Source organism: Parasteatoda tepidariorum, chromosome 6 (assembly GCF_982258835.1).
Source record: "Parasteatoda tepidariorum strain Cologne lab strain chromosome 6, Ptep-v5.0, whole genome shotgun sequence".
Classification (NCBI taxonomy): Eukaryota; Metazoa; Arthropoda; class Arachnida; order Araneae; family Theridiidae; genus Parasteatoda; species Parasteatoda tepidariorum.
In genome coordinates this window covers 10325129-10352065 of record NC_141760.1, presented here as the reverse complement: position 1 = coordinate 10352065, position 26937 = coordinate 10325129, and the positions used below count along the sequence as shown (strand labels likewise).

Sequence of the window (26937 nt, the reverse complement as noted above, 5' to 3'; positions counted from 1 at the left end):
AATTACTTCGTAAGGGTTTTGAATTTTTAAGAGAAAATAACAACAAGTCTTTTTTTTAAATTAAACTTTTTTAATCGACTTATTCAATAATAAATGTTAAGTATTTCAAAGATTTTATTAAAAAAATTCAAGATTTTTCAAAAACTAGCAGAAAGAGAAATGTCTTTCTTCAAGATCTATTCCAAATGGAGCCGAAGGAAGCATACGATCTATTAAATCTAACTTCTTATGCTCATCTTTTTTAATAACAGGAATGTCTTGACAAGTGTGCAAACGGTCCAAAAATGTTCTTGCTGCTTTTGACGAACTTTTTAACCAGTCCGGTTGGATGTTATCAAACAACAGCAATTCAATATGTCGGCCCATTTCCAGGGAGTGTTGGGGGAAAATCGAGTCAACTTGACGCTTTTCTTGTAAATTATCCCGTAACTGAAATGGTCTGGCAGAGTTAAAGTTTTTCATTTGCAGTCGGATCAGGTAATGACTACATACGTGCGCTGCAAGAGTTACAAGATCTGCTTGATTATTACACGTTCCTATATGGGCAGCCATTGTCCAAGTGCAGATCAAAATACCGTCTGTAAGGCAAGCGCCACGTAAGCTACTCAAAGGTCCAAACTGCATGACAGAATAAATTTTCATACTATTAATTTCCTTACGTAACTCTGTATCACATAGGCTGTTAGGTTCCAGCAGCCTATTCAAGCCAGTTTTAAAAGCAGATAACATGGGTGGGCTAAGCAAAGAATTCAGTATAAATTCTTTGCTATCTGCAGGCATCGTGATAACAGCATTTTCAGCTTCAGGGTTTTCTTTTGCATAACAAATAAACGATGATATTTCCTGCGAGTAGAATTCTGCCTTGGTCATCTTCTCTTCTGATGTAGATCTCAAATCGAAGAATGCTGAATATCTTTTGTAGAGAAGTTCAACATCCATTGTAGTGTAGTGCAACAGGATCTGTAGATTAATTTTCTGGGTGAGGTCTGTGAAATCTTGACTCAAGTAATCAATCAGAGAGCTTGTTGTGCTGGGTTTTATGGGTAAATCTTGCTGACACACGTTAAAAAGGATGGAGTTGCGCAACGTGTTCAAATCAAACTCCCGCATTTGAACATTCAAACCATGGGGAGAAGTCTTTGGTTCATGCATCTTCCAAAATTCTTGCAGGTCAAAATTCTCCCCTCGATCGATGGAAATCACATCTTGAAACAAACTCATTCTGAATATTGGAACTGAAACAGAAATGAAAAAAAAAATATCATAAACTATCCCAGGCTCTATGAAGATGGCAGTGGCATGTAAGACTTATATTAACGCATCTAATGATGGAAATCATTATCTTTATAAGTTTATTTTTATAATCATTAGGAATTGAAATTCGTTTTAAATTTTTCATCCAGATCTTCATTCAAATTAGGTTCATTTATTAATTCCACGTTCGTTGCAATTAATGTTTTACTCTTATCCTTTAATGCTATGCCTGAAACAGTAACTTTTTCTTCTTTTAGTTTTTGTGCCTTCCACGAATTGTTTTAAAAATCCCTTGTAATTTTTAAATTAAAAGTAAAAACTTAAATTTAAATAAAAAGTAATACTTAAAATCCCCTGTCATTATACTTTTTTTGCTAGTGCATTAAGTTCACCTCGCTCTTTATGATATGCTTCTAGTAATTTTTCTATGATGTCCTTATATTTTTAATTCTTTAATACTGAATTAGACAACATAATATTTTTACAATCTGATTCACACATTTTGGAAAATATACAACTAACATTCGCTCTAAACTAAATTTTCTGTTCTAACATAAGTTTCAAAGTGTCCAATTTCTCAACCAATTTATTAATTATATCAATTTTGCTGTTTTAGAAGTAAGTTTGATTGTTATTGAATGATAAAATATTAACCATATTAACTGCATTCAAATCATGAAAACCGAAAGAGACTAATCATATTAACTGTATTCAAATCATGAAGACCGAAAGTACCGTGTTGAAAGTACTTTTTACCAAGTAACGGGAACTAAAATGCAGCTTAATGCAATGTCCATTAAAAATATGTAAACTCGAGAACAAATGGAAACAAACGGGAATAAAAAGATAATAAACAAAAATAAATATTAAAAAAATCTGAAAGATTAAGAGCTAAGACACTCTAAAATATTTAACATAAATTAATAATGAAATAAAAAGACAAATGACGATACGAAAGTTCAGAAAGCAATTAATAAACCTAATTTTAAATCAAGAACTATATTCAGTGAATATTTAGTAGCTGTACATAATTATAAAACAACTGTAAAATTTGATAAACCAATTTATATTGGCCAAGCAGTACTTGATTTAAACAAGACCCTAATGTATGATTTCTATTATGTTTTAAAAAATGAATTCAAAGATAATATAAAATTACTTTACATCGACACTTACGCATACATATTTGAACTAAAAAATCATTATTACTATGAATTTATGAAAAACCATTCTGATTTATTCGATACAAGTGGTTATCCTAAATATAACCCACTTTACTCAGCTAAAAACAAAAAGGTTATTAGAAAAATGAAAGATTAATTGAATGGTGAAAACATACTGGAATTTATTGGTTTAAGAAGTAAAATGTATGCTTATAGAACTGAAAATAAATTAGATAAAAAATTAAAAGGAATTAAAAAAGCTGTATTAAAAAAGGAAATTCATTTTGAAGACTATAAAAAAAACACTCTGAGTGTAAGGAGTGTTTTCATAAGCAGAAAGTAATCAAGAGTCATAAGCATGTTATCTACACTTGAAGAATTAAATAAAAAGTCGGTAAGCTGGAAAGATGATAAACGACACCTAATACCCAATTCAACTGAAACACTAGCTCATGGTCACATATGCAGTGTAGGAGTTAACTCTACCATACAGTGCTAAGACCCCTAAGTATCTACGAGTCCTAAATAAATTTAGGTAATGTACTTTGTTTTCTATTAATATTTTTTTTATCTATTAATCTGCTTCAAATAGCAGGCCTACTTAACTGGGCTATGTTATATAAAATCCTCTGCTTCAGCCATTGCTGTATGCTGAACTAAATTCTCTAGGCCTGTCAGTTTCTACAACGCTACAAACTTCTACTCGTGACTTACTGGTTTATTATTCTGCAGACATAAATAGTTAACTAATTTACAACGTGCAATGATTTCTAGAACTGATATTGTACATCGTACTTCATTTGCCCACACCTTCAATCTTTCTTTGATTTTGGTAAAAATCTTCTTAAAAATCTTCTTAAAATTCTTCTGGTAAAAATCTTCTTAAATAATCTCCTGGTTCATACACCTCAGATTTTAAAATCCCGAGAAAGATTCACTATGCATTCGACTTAAAACTTGCTTTATATTACAATTAATTCAAATTATTAATCAAAATGTTTACTTACAATCCTTAATTTTCCTCTGTTATTCTTGTTTTTAAAATCTCTATAATTTCTTTAATAAATAATAATGCCTCTGACGTGATTTGAACCTGTGGAGTCTAATCTCCAGCATTCAAGAGCGAGGATGCTAACCACTGCTCCAACGGGGTAATCACATAAATGATTAGGCTACTCTTTGTAGGGTCTTATAGCATAGTCCTTCTTAAACACCCGGTCTAACATAGTCAGAGCGCCATATGAGAAAATACCGCACGAAGCAGTCTTTCGTCAGATTTTACTTGCCTTGTCTGCATTATTATTCAATGAAATCGTTAGATTTCTCATTTATAAACGTCACACGCCTAAATAAATACAATCCCTAATTTCTAATTTTTATTATAAAGCTTCATATAATTTCCTCATACTTTTTAAGAACTTAATAAAATCTTTTTTTAAGAAAAAAATAACTATTTCTAGGCTTACCTCAACAACCATGATTCTTAACTGCAGCACACAATTGGTAACAGGGTACCAGACCGGGTAGCTGCTTGACAGCTGACAAAGATCGTCAGTCTCAAACCGCCATCACACGTCTCCGCTGTGGACACCTGAAATCACTGAGGTACACTGGAGGAAAAAAGTGTTTTGCCCTCTGTACCAAGTGCTCTTCGACACAGGCATCCCCTGAACATCTACTGGACTGCCTCGATCTTTTAAAACAAGACCTTATAGAAAGACCCTTACTTGTTTTAGACTTTTCGAAGGTGAACAAACTCATGGACCTTGTCTAGCTAGGCTAGAAATGGAGATTTGAAAGAAGAAGACCCTTTACCACTTATTGGCGATATATTAGAAAATCTTCAAGGAGCAACTACGTTTAATAAAATTGATTTGCCAATTGGGTATACTATAGTCTACGTCACAGATCGTGTTATTCCTACTAAATTTAACTAGTAAACAGCATTCTCTGAGAACCTGATTTCTAGCAACAAGTAAGCATCAAACGAAGTGTCTTGTTATAAGTCGCTACTCGCCAAGTTGTAATTGTATTAGTCTAGTTCCTTTGGAAATAATTTATTTTGTTGTTTTACCCAAGCTTCTGAATTTAGCAAACATATTTAAAACTCAGTTTATTAATTAAACTAAAAGGTAAATGTTATTCCTTGTAAAATTTTTGAAGTGGAAGTAGTTGTGTTTTTCTCATATTATACCCAATTGCATACCTGCCAACTTTTACGCATTTGGCGTAAAATTTTATTTTTATATTTAAAGTGGTAGTAAATATATACTATTTTTTCCTTTATAAACTTAATTTTTAAATGATTTTGATCGCCACTATTTTTAAAAAACTTACGCATATATATTAATATGCGTTACTCTCAACGACTTCAGCTCAAGCTTTTTCAATTACAACCTATTTCGTTGCTTAAAATTGAAATTTTAATTCCATTTTAATACCACTGGGAAAAATCGAAATTGAAGGGATTAAAAGTTGGCAGGTATGCAATTGGGTATAATATGAAAAAAACACAACTACTTCGATTTAGTAGGAACAACATATGACGCAATGCTAAACGAATGGAATTAGTTGTTGTTTATTTAGTTATTGTTATTAGTAGTTGTTGTTATTTGTTTTAGTTGTTGTCGTTTATTTAGTTGTATTTAGTTTCAATAACTTTTCTTTATAATGCAATAAAATCTGGCGAGCAGCTATTTAAACGATCGAACACTTCGTTTGTTTATTTGTGGCTTGAAGTTAGGCTCGCAGAAAATGCCGTTCATGGGTTAAATTTAGTAGGAACAACACAACCTGTGACGTAGGCTATATTATACCCAATTGCATTTTTTCATTTGGAAATTGAACCGAACAGTCGTAAATATACGTCTTTCGTCACTCATAATGGTCGATTTAAATTTTTACGCGCACCATTTGGCCTTTGCAAATCACCCGCAGCTTTTCAGCGTTATATTAACCCTATTTTCAAAGATTTAATAATTAAAGGTCATATTATTATTTTTATGGATGATATGACTATACCATCGAAAGATGAAGAGGAAGGTTTTGAGAGGCTCGCATCGGCATTTTCACTTGCATCTGCTTATGGGTTAGAGATAATTTTTTCAAAATGTACATTTTTAACTAGAAAAATAGAATTTCTCGGACATGTAATTGAAAATGGTAAAATGTACCCGTCACCACGAAAAATTAAAGCTGTACTTAATTTTCCCAAACCCAAAAATGAAAGGATTTACAATCATTTCTTGGTCTAGCTAGCTATTTTCGAAAATTCATATTAAATTTCTCCATTAGTGCGCACCCTTTAACTGAACTTTTGAAGAAAAATTGCCAATTTAAATTTACCGAGAATGAAATACAAGCATTTAGAAATTTAAAACATAATTTGTCTTCTCCACCCGTTCTTAGTATACAATCAAACTGAAATACATTGCGACGCTAGTATTCATGGTCATGGATGTATTTTAATGCAAAAATCTTTAGAAGATAATGCGTTTCACCTGGTATATTTTATGAGTTGGAAAACGTCTGATGCCGAAGCGAAATACAGCAGTTATGAGCTCGAAGTCCTAGCTATTGTACAGGCTTTTAAAAAATTTAGAGTTTACTTGCTAGGGAAACATTTTAAAACTGTGACCGATTGTAATGCGTTTGCGATGACATTAAATAAAAAAGGATTTGTGTACTCGCATAGAGCGCTGGGCATTATTGCTACAGGATTTCGATTATATCATTGAACACCGCTCCGAATGTGACGCGCTGGGTAGATATCTCATTATGATAGTACAGGATAGTCTCATTACGAAAATAAGAAAAGCTCAAGAAGAAGATAGTGAAATCCAAACGGCTAAAGAGCTTCTGAAAATTAAACCCTATTATGACTTTTTTCTTAAATCTGGAACACTATATAAATTTGTTGACGGTGAAGAACTTCTTGTCGTTCCTGAAAGTATACAAAATGATATTATACGAAATGCTCATGATCGCAGACATTATGCCTCTATGCGTACTGAAAAATCATTGAAACATCAATTCCATATCCCTAAAGCGAAAGAAAAAAAATAGACCGTTTTATTAAAAACTGTGTTCCTTGCATTTTAATAAATCGAAAAAGAATCCATTTCTTTGCACACTTATCATATTGATCATTTAGGACCATTGCCTACCACAAACAAGAATTATAAATACATATTTGCAGTTATAGACGCTTTCACAAAGTTTTGCTAGCTATACCCAACGAAATATACAGAAATGCTACTGAAGTTATTCCTAAATTAAAGTCTCAAAAACATGTTTTTGGCAATCCATCACGAATTATTTCTGATCGTGGATTTGCACGGGCTACCGAAGCGGGGGTGCCATCCCCTCCGCAGAGGATCAAAATTGTGATGGCATGTCTTCGGATCATCCTCCGGGATGTTTCCCAGACCGTCGCCAATAGCCCATTGTGCAGCTCTAGTGCGACGTAAATTAACAACAACAACAACAGCATTTACTTCCAAACAGTTCCTTGAGTATTGCAGTGCTGAACAAATTGAACATTTCCCTGTAACTACTGGTTTACCGAAAGCAAATGGACAAATAGAAAATTTAAATTCTACCATAATTTCTGTTATCTCCAAATTATCAATAGAAGATCCAAACAAATGGTACGCTTACATAAAAGACTTTCAGAAAATCGTTAATTCTACTTTTCAACGAAACATTAATACTACTCTTTTTCAACTGTTATTTGGTATTGCTATAAAACGAAACAAGATTTGAAAATTACAAATATGCTGAATGAGGAAATTCAAGCCGTCTTCGATAACAGCCGTGACGAGTTACGAAAACAAGCCAAACTACAAATACAGAAAGTCCAAGATGAAAACAAACGAACGAAACGATAATCTTCGACGAAAACCATCTGCATCCTTCAAAATTAACGATCTAGTGGCAATAAAACGCACACAATTTGGACCAGGATTGAAACTGAAACCGAAATACATAGGACCTTATACGATAACAAAAATTAAACCTAATGATACTTTTGATGTCGAAAAATGTGCTTTTTTAGATGGACCTTCAAAGATTGACAACATGATACAAACATTATATATTTTAATAAAATATGACTGTGAATGGGGATTTCAGATATTCGGAACACCAAGAAATCAGGGGGGGGGCGAATTCCACTTTAAAAATTTGATTTTTCAGCGACCTAAATCCATGACTTTTTTTTTTAAAAAAAATTATAAAATCATGACATTTCATGACAAATTTTGTTCAATTACGAAATTCATGACTGTCCATGATTTCTCATGCATTTGCCGGAGCGCAGATACCCTGTAAAAGCCACTTCATCGCATTTTTTTAAAACAAATTAAACCAATATTTTATCACTCTTTATGAGAAATATTGTAACGGATTGCACGAATTTTTTGAATTTTTGCGAGAAATAAGAAAGCTGGGAACAATACACTTAAAGAAAAATTCCAGTACAACATAAAAATAGAAAGACCCTATTAGACACAGCGAACTGTATCACAGTTAAGCCTTTAAACAACGAATATTGATGATATAATTAACAATGAACAATAGTTATTCTATTCTAAAGATGAATGACCCGCAGAAGGTTGTTAAAACGTTCTGAATTCATGTAGATAGGAAGGTCGCACAGCAGTGGACCAGTACAAAAACATAACGAATTGCTCACCATTTCCTTCGACCTAATCAGCCAATTATCCAATTCAAAGCCACTTAATGTTCTAAGCTCTCCAGTCGCTGGCGCGATAATCATCTGAAACAAATTGAATCTGGAGATAGGCGTTATTTAACTTAACGGTTGTACTTTTAGATACTATAACATGTTCATAAAATGAAATGAAAGGTTCACTTCAATTTGAATCATGTTCACTTAGTGAAATAGTTTGAACTTACAAGTATGTGAAACAACGAAGGAAATTATTCCCATAAAGTTAAAATTATTCATAGTAAAAATAATTTTTCAGCAATGAACAAAAATGGTGCGCAAGAAATAAATTTATTCATAGCTTTCCACTATGGAAAGTTTTCATTATAAAATAAATACATTCTGATCTTAAAAATTTTTTTGTTTCATCATAAAATAAAAATTTTTTAGAAACAAACTGAGAGTTTTCAGTATAAAATGGATAAAGTTCACTAAAAATCAATCTGAAACGGAGTGATTCCATTATAAAATGGAATCAGTCCACTTGAAAGCGAAGAATGATCTTAATAGAATGAATTCTTTCCCAATTAAAGACGGAGAGTTTTCAGTATAAAATGGTTAAAGTTCAGTTAAAAACGAAAAAAATTTTTATAATAAAAGTGATACTTACAAACGAAGAGATTCCATTATAAAATGGAAACAGTCCACCTGAATGCGAAGAATATTCATAATTAAAAACAAAAAAGAGCATAAGAAATATCAGTTATGACACATTCACATCTCTTTTTCAATCATTCATAATAAAAAAGAAAAAAAAAATGCTTTCATTTCGCCTTTAGAAACATACAAAGAAACAGAATACTTCCTTTGTATCTTCTATCACAAAGAAATCTGATAATTACTTTAAAATGTTTTTTCTTTTTTTTAAAAAAAACGCAGTTGAATTCAAAATGGCGTACGGTCTAAAATGGTTAGGCATAACGACCTAAATGTGTAAAGATACAATGAATAGCCACATAACAGAGAGATACATTAAATTCAAAAATAGGTTAAGAGGATTCTAAGTTCATATCTCGTGCACAACAAATACATTTCTTGGACCAGAACAGAGAAAACACGGAACCGGTGGTCATTAATTTACTCATCAAGTCACGTTACAGATCAATCTTTATTAGTGCAATATCGAATATTTGTGATAATTAGTAAGGCACAACAGATACGACGCTTATTAAAATTCAGCAATGTTAACGGCGCAAGTATTATACAACAAACAAAAAAACACTTGTCTTAATTGCGAAAGTGCCAATAAAAGACAGAACAATAGCAATATCATAATACAAGAATCGGAACCTAAAGTCATGCGTATCTCGCCAACCATGGCGCTTTTTTTTCCCCTCTTTGTTTGTTATATAGAAACAAAAGTGTAACCTTCTGAAAACAAAGGAAGTATGATACCGCATGAATTTTAATAGCAAATAACAAAGATGTAAGTTTTCGTTTTAACTTTCAAAAGAGAAAAGTCACGAGGCCATTCAGTTTTAAAAATAAAAAATGGTTGTAAACGTTGATATCTTTATCAACGTCGCTGCTTAGAAAGTTAGCAATATGACAATGAACATGAACACAATCAGGCATTTAAGGTGAAATAATGCCACGGTATGGCAACAGCAAGTAAATAGAATTTAAAAAACAAAAAATATCAATTTCGGATGATAGGAATAAACATACAAAAAGCTAATTGGTGGTAAAAAGTAAGATCATCAAGAGCTTGAACTTTAGACAGCTGCGACCTTGCATATACTTTATGTACAGACTATATTTTCAGATTGCGATAATCCCCCATGTTACCCAAAAAGTGGAGAGAAAAAGGGGTGGAGATATTTTTATTCTAAAAAAGCAAACATTTTTTTACTATACTGGGGCGGGGCTAACATTTTCAGTTATGATTGTGTAAATATGGTGCGTATTACGCAGTGGTCGAAAGTAGCTCACTTTAAGTGGTGAAACTACTGTAGTCGCAACTTTTTATCGTAGTAGCGTAGTGTGCTACTTTTTTTTAAGTAGTGTAGTAAATAGGGAGATACAAAAAAAACAACAACAAAAAAAAAACAGTAGTTTGTAGCGCTTCCTGGCAACTACTTTTAATATTAGTTTAGAAACTCGGTTCTAACGCAACTAATTTTTCGAATTGGATGGGTACAAATCTTCGCGGGTCCATTAAAGGATGCACAGAAAATGACCCTGCGGCTGCAGTTGAGCGTTAACAGAAACTAAATTACGTCACGTATAACTAATATTTAAACTAACCATTACTATAAATAGATAATGAATCACACTTTCACATGCGAATGCACACTTGTAGAGCATTGATGTTATTTCAAAGGAAAAGAACGTATTTTTGATGTTCTTAATTTCTTAGAGGAAAAAAAAGACCATTAAGCAATTGAAAAATTGCAAGTATTTGTTAATTTCCCATTTCTTAAATTAAATATTCCCGTCGAAAATTTTTTTTTGAAATAATAAACTGGGTCACGTAAGCATGAATAAATATTTCTTAATTATTCCCTTATTTTTAAAGTAAGTCAATTTTTATTTAAAACCATTTTGAGCATAGGTGTAAATTAAGTTCACCAGCAATGATCGTCTCCTTAAAGTTGTTATTACAATACCAAAGTAGTTTGCAGTTAACTACATTTGCAACAAAGTAGTTGTAGTTATAGCAAACTACAAAAATAATGTAGTTTTCCGACCACCTGTCTTACGCTTATCGTCTTACAACAACAAAAAAAAAAAAAAAAAAAAAAAAAAAAATGAAAAACTTAATAATTTTTATTTTATTATTTTCTTCGTTCCTGTTTATCATTTCCTAATTGGTGAATAGAAGAAATTTACGGTGAATAGAAGAAATTTTAATTGACACTAAAACGGCGGTTTAAATGTTGTTTTTGTAACATTTAGGAAATGATTGATCCAGATCTTGTATGGGGATCCAGATTTCCAGTTTAGTTTTGATGACTAGTGAAAAAGCAATTAAAATTTTAATTAACGATTGATTCCCTGGAACGATATGATAATGCATTCTGTTTGTAACTATCATAAAACATTAGATTAGAACCAAACACAACACTCTAGCGGAGATTTGAGAACTCTAATGAGTCAAAAAAAATAGCACTAATTTCAATACTTAAAAATTTTCTGTCTGCTAAAAACAACCATAAATTCCGCTTATAGTCATCAAGAAATGATTAAAAACGTGCATTTTCATCAGGCATGGAATAGCAGAAATTTGAGGGCCCTGGCTAATGGAAAGTGGCAAGAATTTTAATTAATCATGAATTCTCTAGAACGGCAATATGGTGACAATGAGGAAACAATTAATTCTTGTCAGATACTGAGTTCCAGTGAAGATTTAAGAACTCTAATCAGTCAAAAAATGGTATAAATTTCGAGGCTGTCGATAAATTCTCAGTGACAATAAAAAAACAAAAATAAATTTTGCTTATAGCGGTCAGAAAAAATGTTAGGAGTGCTCAAGGTCTGCTTATGGTGGTATCATCAGGTAGACTTCCAACAGAGATTTAAGTGCTCTAGCTAGTCGGGAAGCGATTGAAATTTCGACTGCTAGATTTCACTGAAACAGACACAAAAGCAAACAAACGAAAACGCAGCAAAATAAAGTAAAAATTTTATTTGAAAAATACATTTGTTGCCGCTGACCTAGTCACTTCGCACCGCAAGACGATGATGGCTTACAGCTGAAAAATCAGACAGCGGTATAATAATCGCAGAAATGCGATAAAATAAGCTGTCGATTGCGTGACAAAATCAGCTGATAAAGGCTTTTCGCATAAACCTGGGAATGTTGTGAGAGAGTGAGCATTTGCATAAGATTTTGATTAATAAAAAAAACAAGCGCGACCGCAAATCACCGCGTCTTTTCACTTCCTGTTTATGCAATGTCACTTTTTCTACATGCCAGACACGATTCCATGTCATACTTATGAAATAGTTATTCACCTTCGGGTATACTGTCTTCGTCGTATTATTAACGATCGCCGCAAATGAACTGTAAACAAACACAATTATAAAAAGATCACGATTGATCGCAAATCGATGGAGGGAAAAAACAGAGATGGCAATTTTTTTTTTTCATAAAGGAAAATACCACAGTAGAAAATTACCCCGGAAAGAAATAGATTTCTTCCAAATCGGTGAAAGAAACTCCTTTTCAAAGAGATAACTATTATTTCTTAATGGTAATCTAGTTTAAATAATAGCATTAATTTTCGAGATATTTAATATATCATTTTTAAGTAAGAGAAATTGAAAAGCAAAAATGAAAATAATTAATTTAATGAATTTCTTTAAAAATTAAAATAACAATGGTTTTTCAAAATTTTATGTAATTGAGTATAGCGAGACCTAATCATTTTAAAATTATATGAAGAACTCTTAAAATAGCAATCAAATTTTATTAATACTACGAAATTAGCAAATAATATACTAAACATTTATAAAACACAAATTCAATTCACAACTACAAATAGCATACTAATTTTTATAATCAGATGAATAATTATATGTATGAATAATTATACAGACTTTTAAATAATGTACAAATTTTAAAATTTTGTATAAAACTGAAGAAAAAAAAGTGTCTTTTGCAAAAAGTAAAAGGGGGTGCCATCCCCTCCGCAGAGGATCAAAATTGTGATGGCATCAGGGATGAGAGTAGTCAGAAAGTAAAAAAGAGGAAATCCAAGAATATATATATATATATATATATATATATATATATATATATATATATATATATATATATATATATATATATATATATATATATATATATATATATATATATATATATATATATAAATATAAATAAATAAATAAGTCGCACTTTTTTTTTTATCTAATTTTTGTTTAAACTTGTAATCCATGTGATTATAAATCCCGATATGAGGCTTTTAAATCACGTGCATATGAAACTCTACATCGAATTTAAAAAATGCGAAAATCCAAATCATGATGCGTAATTTTAAGATCAAGATGCATAATTTTAAAATCGCGCGATATTACAACCGCAAAAACGAATCATGACATTGGATTTTAAGCTCGGGTAGCTACATAGGGTTTTAAAAGCTCGTAAATACAAATCGCGAAATTGGTTTTTTAAATCTCGTAAATAAGAATCGCAATGTTCAATATTTAAATGGCCTGAATAAAAATCGCAACGTTCAACTTTTAAATCAGGTAAATACGAAAATCGATGTTTGATAATAAAATCGCGATTTTAAAAATGCAAAAATACAAAACACGATATTAGATTTTTAAATCTCGTAAATACGAGTCATAATGTACGATATTTAAAAAGCGTAAATAAGAATTGCAATGCGCAACTTTTAAATCAGGTAAATACGAAAATCGATTATTGATATTAAAATCGCGTGAATAAAAATCGAGATATTTGCAGAGTCGGGACTTGGGATTTCTAAAAGGATTGTTTGAATTAATTTTTGTTTACACAATAAATAAAAATTTACAAGATTTATTGAATGAGCAAATAAATATTTTCACCACAAATACACCTCTATTTTTTTTCGCTTTTTTTGTTTGCTTTCTCTCCAGGATACAAGAAGCAGCGACGTCTAAATTACGAAAATACGAGCTATCCGGCCGACGGATAAAAAATACGGAAAATCTTATTTTCTATGCGTGAAATCGGAGAAAATAGCTAATATAAGTAAACATGCGGAAGGATTAGCAGCTAGGACGTAGTTGGAATTTTCTGTTTTTCTTTGAAAATCGTAAATAAATATAATAATTTGACTTCAACGACTGAATTTTTTTTAAAAAAAACGGGATATTTATAAATAAATAAATAAAAAAAACGAAACTTTTAGAGAATCTGAGTTTTTGATAAAAAGGCTGAAATTCGAGAGAAAAAAGCGAAAAAAATCTCATCCCTGTATAAAGGTCAACCAGTTTTATCCCTAGGAAATGATTTTTAGAGAAACTTCAGAGGAAGGAATGAGGACTTCAATAATTTCGCTAAGCGGAAAATTAAATTACTCATAAGATATTTTAACTAGTGCAAAAAAAAAAAAATTTCGGCGGAAATTAGCGGGAAAAATGGAAAAATCTGAGGAAAAGCGGAAATCCGCGAATCCGCGGAAGAATCTCATCCCTGGATGGCATGTCTTCGGATCATCCTCCGGGATGTTTCCCAGACCGTCGCCAATAGCCCATTGTGCAGCTCTAGTGCGACGTAAATTAACAACAACAACAGCAAAAAGTAAATATGAAAAACCTTTAAAAGTTTCTGTCACTGTATTAAAATTAATTTATTTGAATTTAAGTTATTATTTTAATAGTTATAACCGTCATTTTCCTGATGTCATTGTCCCAGTGTCTTGGGAAGAAATATGTTTTTACTGGATGAAATGGCAATACTGATACAAAGTTATACATGCACTAAAAATAAGGAGTTGGAAATTTTCTTAATTGAAGGAGAACAACTACTCGCCATTTTCTAAAATTCATTTTACTTTTTAAAATTTCATGAAAGCTTATATTAGATAAATGTTAAAACTTTTTTACTAATTTCGAACTTTTGGAGGAGTTTTAAGTAAGCGCATGAAGAACATACGAATAACTCGTAATCTGATTGTCATTTTGTTCATAGTTTACAAACAATTAAGTTCTCAACTCTCTCCTAAGTAGAGATGGAATTTCTTTCTAAGTTTTAAAAGTTCATTCATATCAAATTCTGCGTTCTTTCTTTTTCCCTTAAAAAAAAGATAGAAAAAGTAGAGAAATCGCAAGTTTAGTTTCACAAATTTTATTTCATATTAATGTTTAAGCATAAGATGCCACTATTTTTATAAACATAATAATAACTTAAAACATTCAACTAAATATTAAACGAATTCTTTAGTTGGTTACATGCAACTAATCACGTGGTTGTGCATGGTGTGTTACGTTACATCTTTTTAGCCATGGGTTTATCATTATGCTGCATCAGTATTCGGATCAGATTTAACTGGATAGCTGCGAAGACATTACGCGTAACGTCGTTTGCATCACGATAAACTAAGAAATCGCAATTGTTTCATGCAAAATTTAAAAATTGCAATACGGAGAACGAACTTATAGGACTTTTTAATTTTACAATAGAAATTTCTATAACTCATCGGCTCTAAAATAGAGAGAAAATAAGAACGTGCCTATTATATTATTCTTCTATATTCTTTTTAATCATATTAATGCCAATACATTTTTAAGAGAGAAAAAAAAGGATTTATGTCCAAACATATGCATTTCTTCTAAGTTAGCTGTAGCCCCCACCTTGCTTCCCTCTCAATTTTAAAGGTGATGATACATTTAGACAACAAAAAGCTATATATATATATATATATATATATATATATATATATATATACAGGGGTCTGTGTAGGTTTTTCTGAGAGGTACCTATTTTGGGAAAATTTAGACATAATATGTGAAAAATTAAAAATGATATTAAAAAATCAGCACAAAAACATAGTAAAAATATAGATTTATCGTTTCTTAAGGATACAAAAATAAAATTTTAAGAAAAAGTACTTTGTGAAACTACCGTTTTTCCTAAAGTTGAATTTGTGGAACTACCGTTTTTCCTAAAATTGAATTTGTGAAGGTACCGCTAACCGGTAGTAAATTCAACGTGGACAGACCCCTGATATATATATATATATTATTTTTTTTTTGGCGAAAGTTTTTAATAAACTTAAACTTGTATCAACTAATTTTCTAGAATATCTTAGGGAGATAATTTTAACAATAAAAATTCGAATTCATAATGACAAATTAGACAAATAAAGAGCTATTATTAAAATTATAATTAATTAGAATAAGATTGATAATTTTTTTTAAAAAAAAATTTGATGCGCATTTTAATGATTAGAATATTAATTTTTAACGCATTTTAAGAAATTAAATGATTAGAACAAAAGCGAATTAGGATGATCCGTTTTTCACGATACGATTTTATCACCAACAATACAATGATAAAAATCAAAAACTAATAAAAGAAATTCATTTTTTAAGAAATGAAACTTATTACGAAAAAGGTAATAATTCGAACATTATCTTATTATGATTCATTTCATCAATTACACAAATTGTTTTTATTCATTTATTTAATTTAATTTTGTCAACTGTTCAAAAATTGTATAGGGATATGCACATTTTGAGCCATTTGTGATATGTTATAATAAAGGAAATCACTAATATTCTCACTAAAACATATATATTCCAGCCACAATCGACTAATTTGTAACAAATTAGATACATGCAGCAATTAATTAAGCATAGAATTAATTAAATTTAGTAAGATAAAATATAATTTAGCTGACAAAGTTTTTGTTATAGTGCATAACTTACCCCAATGTCAATCCAAAGATAAAAGATTTTCACGTGTTTTAAAGGAGAGAAAAGAAAATTTACTTTATCCAACAACCGTGATGCATATTCGAATGATTCAAACCTGAGGCCTATGTCGATCTTATTTTCCCCTACGGCGGCCTACTTTCTTAGACCAAACAGCTCCGCCTACCTTAATCGTTCGGAAAGATTTTAATTTTGTTTTGATGTCTTTATTTTTATTTTCTTTCACAGGGCAAAGAACAGGTTGCAGACAAGGACCTTGACATTGAATACTCACAAATCCTTAAACAGAGCATTCAAGATAAAGATTGAATTATGGGTGGTGCCAAAAATAGAACATTCAAATAACATCGCGATACTGCTTTAAATTGAAATAATTTACATAATCAGGGGTCCGTTAACGGACCCTTCTCAAAATATTTTAACTTAAAAACGCTTCTTGTCACTTCTTTTTGACTAGCCACGTGGCTAATGATTATTTTCAGGTCTTGCAGATGATTATAGAATTTCTTTGGATGTTTCTATTTATATAGTAGATAAAAAATTTAAAATCTAAAAATCAAAAGTGAGCAGAAATATGTAGTAAAATTGCATGAACCGGAACTGTAGTTGGTACAGAATGCGGAGCTAGAGCATCGAAAATGCTTCGGATCTGGAAGCCTGGACTCAATTTTTAAAGCCGAAAGTTTGTTGCCATTATGTAGTACCCTGTGGCAGAATTTTTTCTGGCTTTCTGCGACAAACCTAACTTGAACCAATATCTTTCTGCAAGATATTTTTATCGTTATAAATGTATGTGTAATGAATTTATAATGATAGATGAAAAAAATAAGTCTACATGCATAGAACAAAACTGTTTAGATTTTTTTTCTTAATTTCATAGTACACTGAAAAGCCAAAAAAACAGATATGCCTGCCTAATATCGTGTAGGGTACCCGCGAGTACGCAGAAGCGCCACAACACGACGTGGCATGGATTCGATCAATGTGTGAAGTAGTGCTGGAGATAATTGACACCATGAATCCTGCAGTGCTGTCCATAAACCAGTGGGAGTAAGAGGGGGTGGGGATATCTTCTGAACATCACGTTGGAAGACATCCCAAATATGTTCAATAATGTGCATGTCAGGGGATTTTGGTGGCCAGCGGCACTCTTCTGAATTTGGACACTTTCGGATTTTGGACTCCCACTGGTTTATGGACAGCACTGCAGGATTCATGGTGTCAATTATCTCCAGCACTACTTCACACATTGATCGAATCCATGCCACGTCGTGTTGCGGCGCTTCTGCGTACTCGCGGGTACCCTACACGATATTAGGCAGGTATACCAGTTTTTTTGGCTCTTCAGTGTATAAGTTTACATTTCTTAATAAGTTTGAATTGTTTAAGTATAAATTTGCATAATCTTCGATAATAACGAAAGGTTATAAATGTATAGATCTGCAGACAAAAATGCTTACTAGAGCATAAATAAAGATTACCCAGAACCTGTAATAAGATAGAACTTATAGAAATAGCTAAGAATGGACAAAAAGATTAAATTTATAAAACAAGATAACTGAATTTGAAGTATCAGTTTAAAACAGTATCAAAATTAAATTAAAGCAGTTTAAAACAGTATGATTTAATGTTTCATTATAGTAGTTATATCAGGGACAGAAACAAATCAGGTGAAAAAATTAATATTGAAGTTGAGTAATCAAAATAATAAAATAGAATTGACTATAACCAAATTCTAAAAGCAAAAAAATTAAAGCAATGTTTGTTTCAATTTTTTCTACATCTAATTAATTTTATCTAATTAATTATAGATTAATTAGATTCGATTAATATTGTACTGACTTATTGAAAGATTTTTTTTTTGAAAAAGGAGGTAAATAAAACTTTTTTCGTGATCAGATTAAGTTCAGAACGAAAAAAATACACAGCACTTGTGATTTCGCACTGTATTGTGTAAATATATAGCACTGATTCCACACGAAGTTTCCAGAAGCGGTTTCCGACTCAATATGCTCAAGTCTATTCAACATCTCGAACCGAAATAGTCTTTATCAGTACTGAAACATCGGTATTAGAGCCATACTCATTGGATGCGATTTTTTTCGCATGCGTATGGAAACCTGGTTGAAAGTGTTTCACCAGTAAATATTTTCCACCAATTTGGTTTTCATTCGCATGCCAAAAAATCGTAGATTGTGAGTTTTTTTTTTTTAATCGACGATTTAATTTAAAGGATATAGGCATTTTATCTTTAAAAAAATATATATAGTATTTTTTTTTTCTTTTTACCTTCTAAAATTTCTTGATTTATTGGAAATGCTGTCTCATCCTTACTATCGATATCGCTACAGGTAAGAATATTTGATTCGAATCTAGAACGTTTTTCTTTTTTTTTTTCTGTATTAGTACGTGGGAAGCTTCTTTTCCTGTCGCTTTCCAGAAAAAAATTCTCTGACATCGCTAGATGTTGTCGACTTCCATCTTATTTCTTTTTCGGAATGCCGCCTTGAAAAATCAGTTTTCAAATTTGTTTTAACTATTGTGGCTTCACAATTGCAACAAATAACCTTTTCGCTAGACGTGATTTTTTTAAGAAAAAGAATATTTTTACGCATGAAATTTTCCACATAAGTGCAAAAAATATAAAATGCTCTGTTCTCATAAAAAAACACAAAGCAAATTACTGCGCCAGCGATAGAGGCCGAAGTTGGCAAATTTCCAAAAATAGCTTAATAAAGGGGAAAAAAATTCTCCCCTTTTTATCCAGTAACTGTTTGTGTTGGAGATTAACGGAGAATTACGAGCGCTTTCTCCTTCCGCTGTACTCTAGAAAAAAAAATATTTAAAAAAATTCTGTAAGAAAAAAATTTTTCAGAACCATTATTGCTTCTGCAGAAATTTTTTGTTTCGGTAGAAAATGTTTTTTTTTTTTGGTAAAACAGCTTCTGTTTCTGCAGAATTTTTTTTGAGAACTTTCGTTTGTGGCAAACCAAAAAATTTTATTTCCCAAATAAAAAAAATCTTTCTGCAAGAACTCAGTCGCTTTCTGCGACAATGTCGCTGTGTCGCCGTGTTTCTGCCACGGGGATGTAGTACTTGTAATTCTATACACATATACCGAAATACTATAAGAAATACGCGTAATACTATAAGAAACACACGTAATTCTATAAGCAATAGTGGAATTACAGTGTTTAGACATTGCAATTCCACTATTGGTTATTGATTTCCTCATTTCTGAGAAATTAAATTGAAATACTATTAACTGAAATTTCTAATCAACTGCAAGACTTTATTTTACACAACACATTTAAAATAGATTTTCGGAAGAGTTAATTTAAAAATCATTGAAACATAAGTCAAAAATTGCGCATTACAGTGATGAATAATATTTTCTGGAATTATATTTTGCTACAATTTTATATATCGTTTCGTTACTATATTTCCTAAATATAATTGAACTCCTATCGGCCCCCAATATCATATATAAAACCAGACTTTCGAACTCTAGCGGCTCAGGTTCACACGGACGAGATCTCAATGCAGTACTCTCATATTAGTACTTATACTCGCGAAGTATGCGGTCGTGCGGAAGCGATTCTTTCTCATTCCAGCTGTCTTGAAGGGGTTAATATTGAACAGGAGTGATTGTGACACAAAATGACAAACCCTGAAAATTTTATATGAAAAAACTCGATAACAAGATATCAATTTATATACTATTCACATTTAATTTTTTTTTAATTTGAACTAACATTTGTAATTAAATTACCTACCAATAAAGAATATAATATTTTATAGTAATTAATTTAAGAAAAAACTTAGTTCTCACAAGAATCGCGATATTGGATTTTAAAATCGCGTGAATATGAATCACGATGTTTTATTTTATAACCGTCGTTGAACAGCCGACCCAATTTTTGGGTTTACGACTACTAATGTTCAACACTGTATCCTTGTAATTTTGAACCCAATCCGGAAGACAAGGAAACTCCAGGATCAATCATTGGGAGCAATTTGCCTTTGTAAAGGACTTTTTGAGGGAACTAATCCGCATTCGCGTTACATGGAGAGGAAAACCACTAAAACCTCCCACGGTTAGTCTGACGGTAAGGGGAGTCAAACCCAGGATCCATCTATCACTGACGATATTTTGCGTCTGCACTGCGGTCGGTGCAAGCTGGATGCGGAAAAATCGAAAAGCCATCTTTGGGATTCGAACCCCGGTTCACCCTATTGGAAGGAGAACGCTCTATAGCCTGAGCCGTGATGGGGATAGAGCGTTCACGATATTGGATTTTTGAATCATGTAAACACGAATCTCGAAGCATGATTTTCAGACCCCGTCAATACGAATGGCTACATTGGATTTGAAACTCGCGTGAAATCAGATCACGATATTAATTTCAAAAATGCGTAATTACAAATTGCGATATTGGATTTTTAAATCATGTGAAAACGATTCACAATGAGTAACTTTTAAATTAGGTAAATAAAGAAAATCGATGCTTGGTATTAAATCGTGAATATGAATTGCGATACTAGCGGATTCCGGCATAGTTTCAAATATTGAAAACGATAAAAAAAATCCAACAAATCAATAAATAAAAAAAAAAAATCAAAATTGCGGAGGAGTCACGTGTATGAAAGCGTCTCATTAACGGTTGTGAGCCAAGGTTTCAAAATTCAAATTTTAGAATTTAATTCTTACTTTAAATTTTAGACTGCGGTGAAAATTTCGTTGGATTTTAAGTTTTGATTCGGGGAAGTCCAAGAATCAATGGTCTTGAAATACGCAGCATTCCGCGAAAAATCACATGCCCCCTGCTCCTATAGTTTCGAGACTTGGGGGAATAATACGAAAAGCCCCTGGAAGCTTCCAGCTATTGCATATTTTACAAACATATAAGATAGAAGAATCTTTTTTAGTTAATAAAATAAAAAGAAAATTTTTTATCATTTTTAAATAAAAAAATAAATGAGACAAAAAAATCAATCAATCACCTTTTTTTTTTTTTTTACAAAAATAAATGAGACCCAGATTGTTGACATTAATTACACATTGTCGACACTAAATTTTAAGAGATTCTTCCTCTATTAAACAGATACCGTATAAAACTATGGGAGAAACCACTAAAAGATTTTAAGATAAAAACTTATTTTAAATAAAAGCACTTTTTATTTTTAAATGGAATAAAATTAATGAGGCATGGTTTATATGGTGTATCTCTATCTTCCAACTGGTTGAAACTAATTGAAAGTATATCGTAAAACAAACTGAAGATAAAAATCGCTCCTCTTTTACGCTTTAAGCTTCTCAGGCACTTCTTGTTGATTATCAAGATTTCAAAGGGAAATGTTAGACATGAAGCTGATGAAAAAGAGCCGTCACCATGTTCTAAAACAGCTTAGATGAGTGATTTTAAAGATAAGCAATAATAATCTTTTTTAGTTGAGACGAGAATGATTTTTCACACGCAATTTTGTGTCAGAAAATACATGCATGCAACGGAGCAGGAAAGATCGACACGCAAACACTTTGTCGACAATTTTATTTAAAAAAATAGCTACACCAGTGTTCTCCCTAAGCATTTTTAGAAGGGCGGCCCACCCTGCTTGCCCTTTGATCCCGATAAATAAACTTTTGGCCCTTTTTGTAAAGTCAAATGAAAGAAAAAAGTCAAATGAAAGAAATTCTTTTTATAAGGAGATACATTTTAACTGAACTTTCTGTACAGTGTTCTCCCTAAGCATTTTTAGAAGGGCGGCCCACCCTGCTTGCCCTTTGATCCCGATAAATAAACTTTTGGCCCTTTTTGTAAAAATAAGACAGCATACCTTAAAAATACTGCCTTTTTAATCATGTTCCATTTTAAAAAAAGACTGATTCACTGTTTAAATAATAACTACAACCAGGTAAAATAATCTGTGTTTATATGTTTAATTTTGATTACTATTGTTTACAAGTATCTCTTGTTTCGGTGGAGGATATCAATAAATTTTCAAGTAATTTAAAATTAAAAAAAAAAAATTAAATAAAAACATTTTAAAAAAATTCACCTATGCTAATTTTTAGTTTAAATGCTATGCACTTATGCTAATTTTTAAATTAAATTATAGAAAGAAGCTTTCAAGTTTTTTTTTATCAAATTAATCTATTTCTTTTTTTTTTTTTGTTTACTTTTTCTGCAAAAAAAAAAAATTCTGCACAAATATTGTCTTTTAGCATGCCTTTAATTATTTTTCTCTTATTTTGATAATGAGAGAGAATTAGTTTTAAACATACATATACAGTAGTATTTTCGAAGGCAATTTAAAAATGTTTGAGTATAAAATTCAGTTATTACGTCATATTACACATTTTGATAAAATTTTACGGATTTGAGTAAGCGCCCTTTTCTGAGAGAAAGCGCCCTATAAACTTTTTATTACTAGGGAGAATTCTGAGCTACATCAAATACTATTCATATACTACTAGATTACAAACCGCATTTACGATTACGGAGGAATGATTTCTGTTTAAGGGTGACTAAGGAACTGAAAATTTCAATTTTTAGTTAACATAGCCAGTGGTCTGTAGTAGACTAATTACTTAGTAGCCTCTTTTTCCTCAAACCTAAAGAGTCAGTGACCGGTAGATATTTTTAAAATTCTGTATAAAAATAGTTTCTTCAATAAATGTGAAAAATTTTTAACTTTTTTTTTTATAAGCCTTTAAACATTTAAATTGATCTTTTTTAGTTTCTTCCAGTGTCCTGAAAGACAGCCATAGTTAAAATTTTTTATTCCTTTTTTTTTATTTAATTATATTTAATAATATATATCATTAATAATGTACCTTTAATAATGTGATTATTATTAATAATACAATAATGTATCATTAATAATGAATTTTATTCATAATGTATTGCAGTTAAATTTTGATAAAATCTGGAAAAATTTTTAAATTAATCGGAAATTTAAAATTCTTGTTTTCTTTGACATTTTTGCAATGTGCAGTTTTTTTTTAAATACTGAGGACAGAATAATCAATTTGTGAAAGTGCAAAACTAAAATATGATTGTTTAAATTAGTATTCAAGAAGTTCACCTCAATTCTATGAAAATAAATCCCTTATCCCGAGAGAATTTTTATAAAATTTGGATTTGTTAATCTAATTCACTATTTCTGAATAGAGTAATAGCAGTGACTGAAAATGATCCATTCAGCTATTCACATTGTAAGAAATTGTTACAATTCAAGAAAATTACAAGAAGTTTTAATTTTCAATAATATTTTTAGCTATATTTAAATTGCCAAAATCATAAGAGGGAGAGATTTTTGAAGAAAACGCAAGTTGAAATCTTAAGACCAATTTTTAAGAAAAATTTTCCCATGAACCAAAAATAAGGTTTTTATATGGAAAGTGACAAAATTAATATCATAAATGACAATACCTGAGATAACAAACTAATATTTTGAAAGAATATAGAAGTTTTATTTATCAACAATACATTTTAAATTAATCTAAATACAGAATTAAATTTAAGTTAAAAATGGGCTGACTGGACAAGAAGGATTGACTTCAAATTTTTCAAGTTATTCTTAAAGAAAAAGAAAGGAATAATAGCTGATCAAAAACAGTGTAAAAATGTTAATAAATTAAGAAAGCATTGAATAATCTTCAAAATCTCGAAGTGAAATATGTATTTAGATTGAGTTACAAAAAACAAAAAAGTCAAATGAAAGAATTTTTTTTTATAAGGAGATACATTTTAACTGCAGATTCTTTAAACATTATTAAAATTTGAATTACTTGATTTAGCTTATAAAAAAGGCATACAAGGTTAGAAAAAAAATGAATAACTGGATTGAAAATATTTACATTTTTTAAACTACTATAACACATTACTATAAATGATAGACAAAATTAAAGAAAAATATAGAAAAGTTTTTATATTCACAGTGTTCTTTCGTTTTACTATAAATATCTAATCTATAATAAAGGTCTTTTCCCATATTTTATAATTTCCTGCTGCCCTGGCTGCCCATGGTTTCCTGGGCCGTATTAAGCGCGCGATCGGACCTAGACCATTCAAATTTTTGGGGCCCTTAGATAAAAAAAAAAAAAATTTCTCATATAATTTTTCTTTATTCAAATATCAAAGTATTTATAAATCTTTTCATCTAAGAAAACATATTTAAAATAAAAATAAATAATAACAAATTATATTTTACTTTATTTTGTTTGTGCCATGTGTCTCTGGGAGTTGCATAATGTAAAAGATACTGTTATAAACAGGGCTCGTTGATTTAAATCAGCTTGATTTAAATCACGATTTAAATCATGATTAAAATCAAATGATTTTTTTAAAAAAATCATTGATTTAAATCAACTGATTTATATATATATATATTATATTGATTTTAAAAGTTAAAAAACAGTGCTTTAAATTATTGATACTTTTATTATTTTCTTTTCTTAATTTTAAAATTTATTTTAAATAAATTGCTGCATTAATTAATTTTAGTTAACGAAATTACTTTCTTTCTTGGAGTGTGTTAAACACATTTAAAATTGCATGTTTAAAAATCTTTTGATTCTTAACATTGAAAGTACAGATTAAAGTAAATATTTAATGCTGTCTTAATATAGACTTGCATAGCTGTAGAAAGTAAATAAACAAGGTTTTTTTTTCAAAAAGCAAATGTTAATTAAAATTCTACCTTTTGATTAAAAGAGCATGAAATTCAAATCTACATTATAGTTTATTGATGGAAATTTCTATATTTCTAAAGCTTCAGGTTATATTAAAAAGAAATTACCTTAATATGCCAAAAATAGAAAGAAAAAAAAAAGCTGAGTTCAGATACTTTTTTCCTGATATAGTGTCATTCTTCCCTATCAAAGTCTATTTGAAGCAGTAGGGTTATTAACTGGTTTTTATTTTTCTTCTCATAATATGTTTACGGTATCTTTGAAATTATCAGATTTTCTTTTGTGAAAAAAAATTCCTATGAGTACATAGATTTTTTTTAAAAATGTTTTTTAGCTTAACTTATGTATTTTAATAAAGGATTAAAAATGAATATTTTAACATAAAAATACATAGATTGAATATTTATTTTTTGATGAATAACAACATTTATAAACACAATCTGTTGCATTTATTTTGCCATTTTATAAATCATGAGAAAAAAAAGAGATCACAATTTTAAATTAAAATTATGCTGTGCTAATTGAAACTTTGTGTTATTAGTTAAAATAGTATTCTTTAAATTATCTATTTTATCTTGTCTTTTAATTTCAATCATGCCTTTGTATCAAAATGGTCGCTATGCATTATAATGAAAAATTATTTTAGTAAGTTAGAGCTTCTAAAATATTGTTATAATATAGTTTTAATGCTAATTTAATTTTGATTAAACATTTATAAAGTTTTTTTGATCATAAATTAAAGCTCTTATAGTGTATTTAAATAAAAATCAAAAAAATCTGATTTAAATCAAAAAAATCCGATTTAAATCAAAATAATCCGATTTTTTTTTATTTTTTTTTAAAAATCAAAAAAATCACGAACCCTGGTTATAAACCACTGTCTATAACAAAAGGGACACACGTTAAACATTTGTTACAGAAAAAAAAATCTTGATATGCTTTTCCTTAATTTTGTGTGTTATTAATTATAATACGTGAGACATTTCTGTAAGTGTCTGTTTTTTTTCAAATAAAATCGCCAAGAGGCCAAAAGAATTTTAAAGTAAGAAATTTTCTAAATAAAATATATATTTCTAATACCCATTTATTCGTTTTTACTATCATTTAAATTAATAAACAGGATTAGAGGGGGAAAATTCACTATTTGCAGAAAAATAACAGTTTAAAAAACTAAAGAAATAAAAATGGAATATTATATTTTAATTTTATTGAACATTAGCAACAATTAAAAGTTACCACTATGTCAGCAAGATTAGGTGCCTAATACAGAGAGCTACGCTCTTGCTTTAAAACAAAAACATGACACACCTATAGCTAACTAAGAAGAAAGATTAAATTACTTAAATTTAGAAAATTTACATGAACAAATTTAAAGCACCGGCGTTACATTTATTCGATTATCAGGGATTTGTTTAAAAAATATTTTTATAAAAAGAATATGCATGAAAAAAACATATTAGTACATATAATATAAAAATTCGGGAAATAGTTTAATGGAAATAATTATATTCATACAAAAAGCAAGGATATGTCTTAACTTACAAGATTTATAAGTATCACCTGCTCTTCAAACACCAGCAACGGACAAACGATAACAGATTGATTTACCCATGAGATTTGCTAAAAAACATAAATAACAAAAGTTTCTGCTTTCATGGTCACAGTTAAATAAGATGATCATGTCTAAATTATTTCATAAATTAATCAAATTTCAAAAA

The 26937-nt window shown here is 30.2% G+C and overlaps 2 protein-coding genes across 3 annotated transcripts in view; both read right to left on the bottom strand.

Annotated features, from left to right (window-relative positions):
* LOC107451737 (cysteine and glycine-rich protein 1) overlaps positions 1–16624 on the bottom strand; it is a 47211-nt gene extending 30587 nt beyond the window's left edge. The window contains exon 1 of the mRNA XM_071179017.2: positions 16516–16624. The gene's annotated coding sequence lies outside the window, so the exon portion shown is untranslated. The remainder of the gene's footprint in view (positions 1–16515) is intronic.
* On the bottom strand, positions 97–26888 carry LOC139424773 (uncharacterized). Of its 2 annotated transcripts, XM_016067929.4 has the most exons (3): positions 26762–26822; positions 8113–8196; positions 97–1235 (listed from the first exon to the last, which is right to left on the bottom strand). In XM_016067929.4, exon 3 carries the CDS (start codon positions 1219–1221, stop codon positions 145–147), a length of 1077 nt encoding a protein of 358 aa, XP_015923415.3. In that variant the 5' UTR covers positions 1222–1235; positions 8113–8196; positions 26762–26822; the 3' UTR covers positions 97–144. The 2 variants fall into 2 exon arrangements, with proteins under 2 accessions (XP_015923415.3, XP_015923414.3); XM_016067928.4 differs by lacking the exon at positions 8113–8196 and having other exon boundaries at positions 26762–26888.
* Between the last annotated feature and the right edge of the window lie 49 nt (positions 26889–26937).

Excerpts from the sequence above, each read along its gene's own strand:
- LOC139424773 (XM_016067928.4), bottom strand. The coding sequence starts at position 1,221 with ATGAGTTTGTTTCAAGATGTGATTTCCATCGATCGAGGGGAGAATTTT.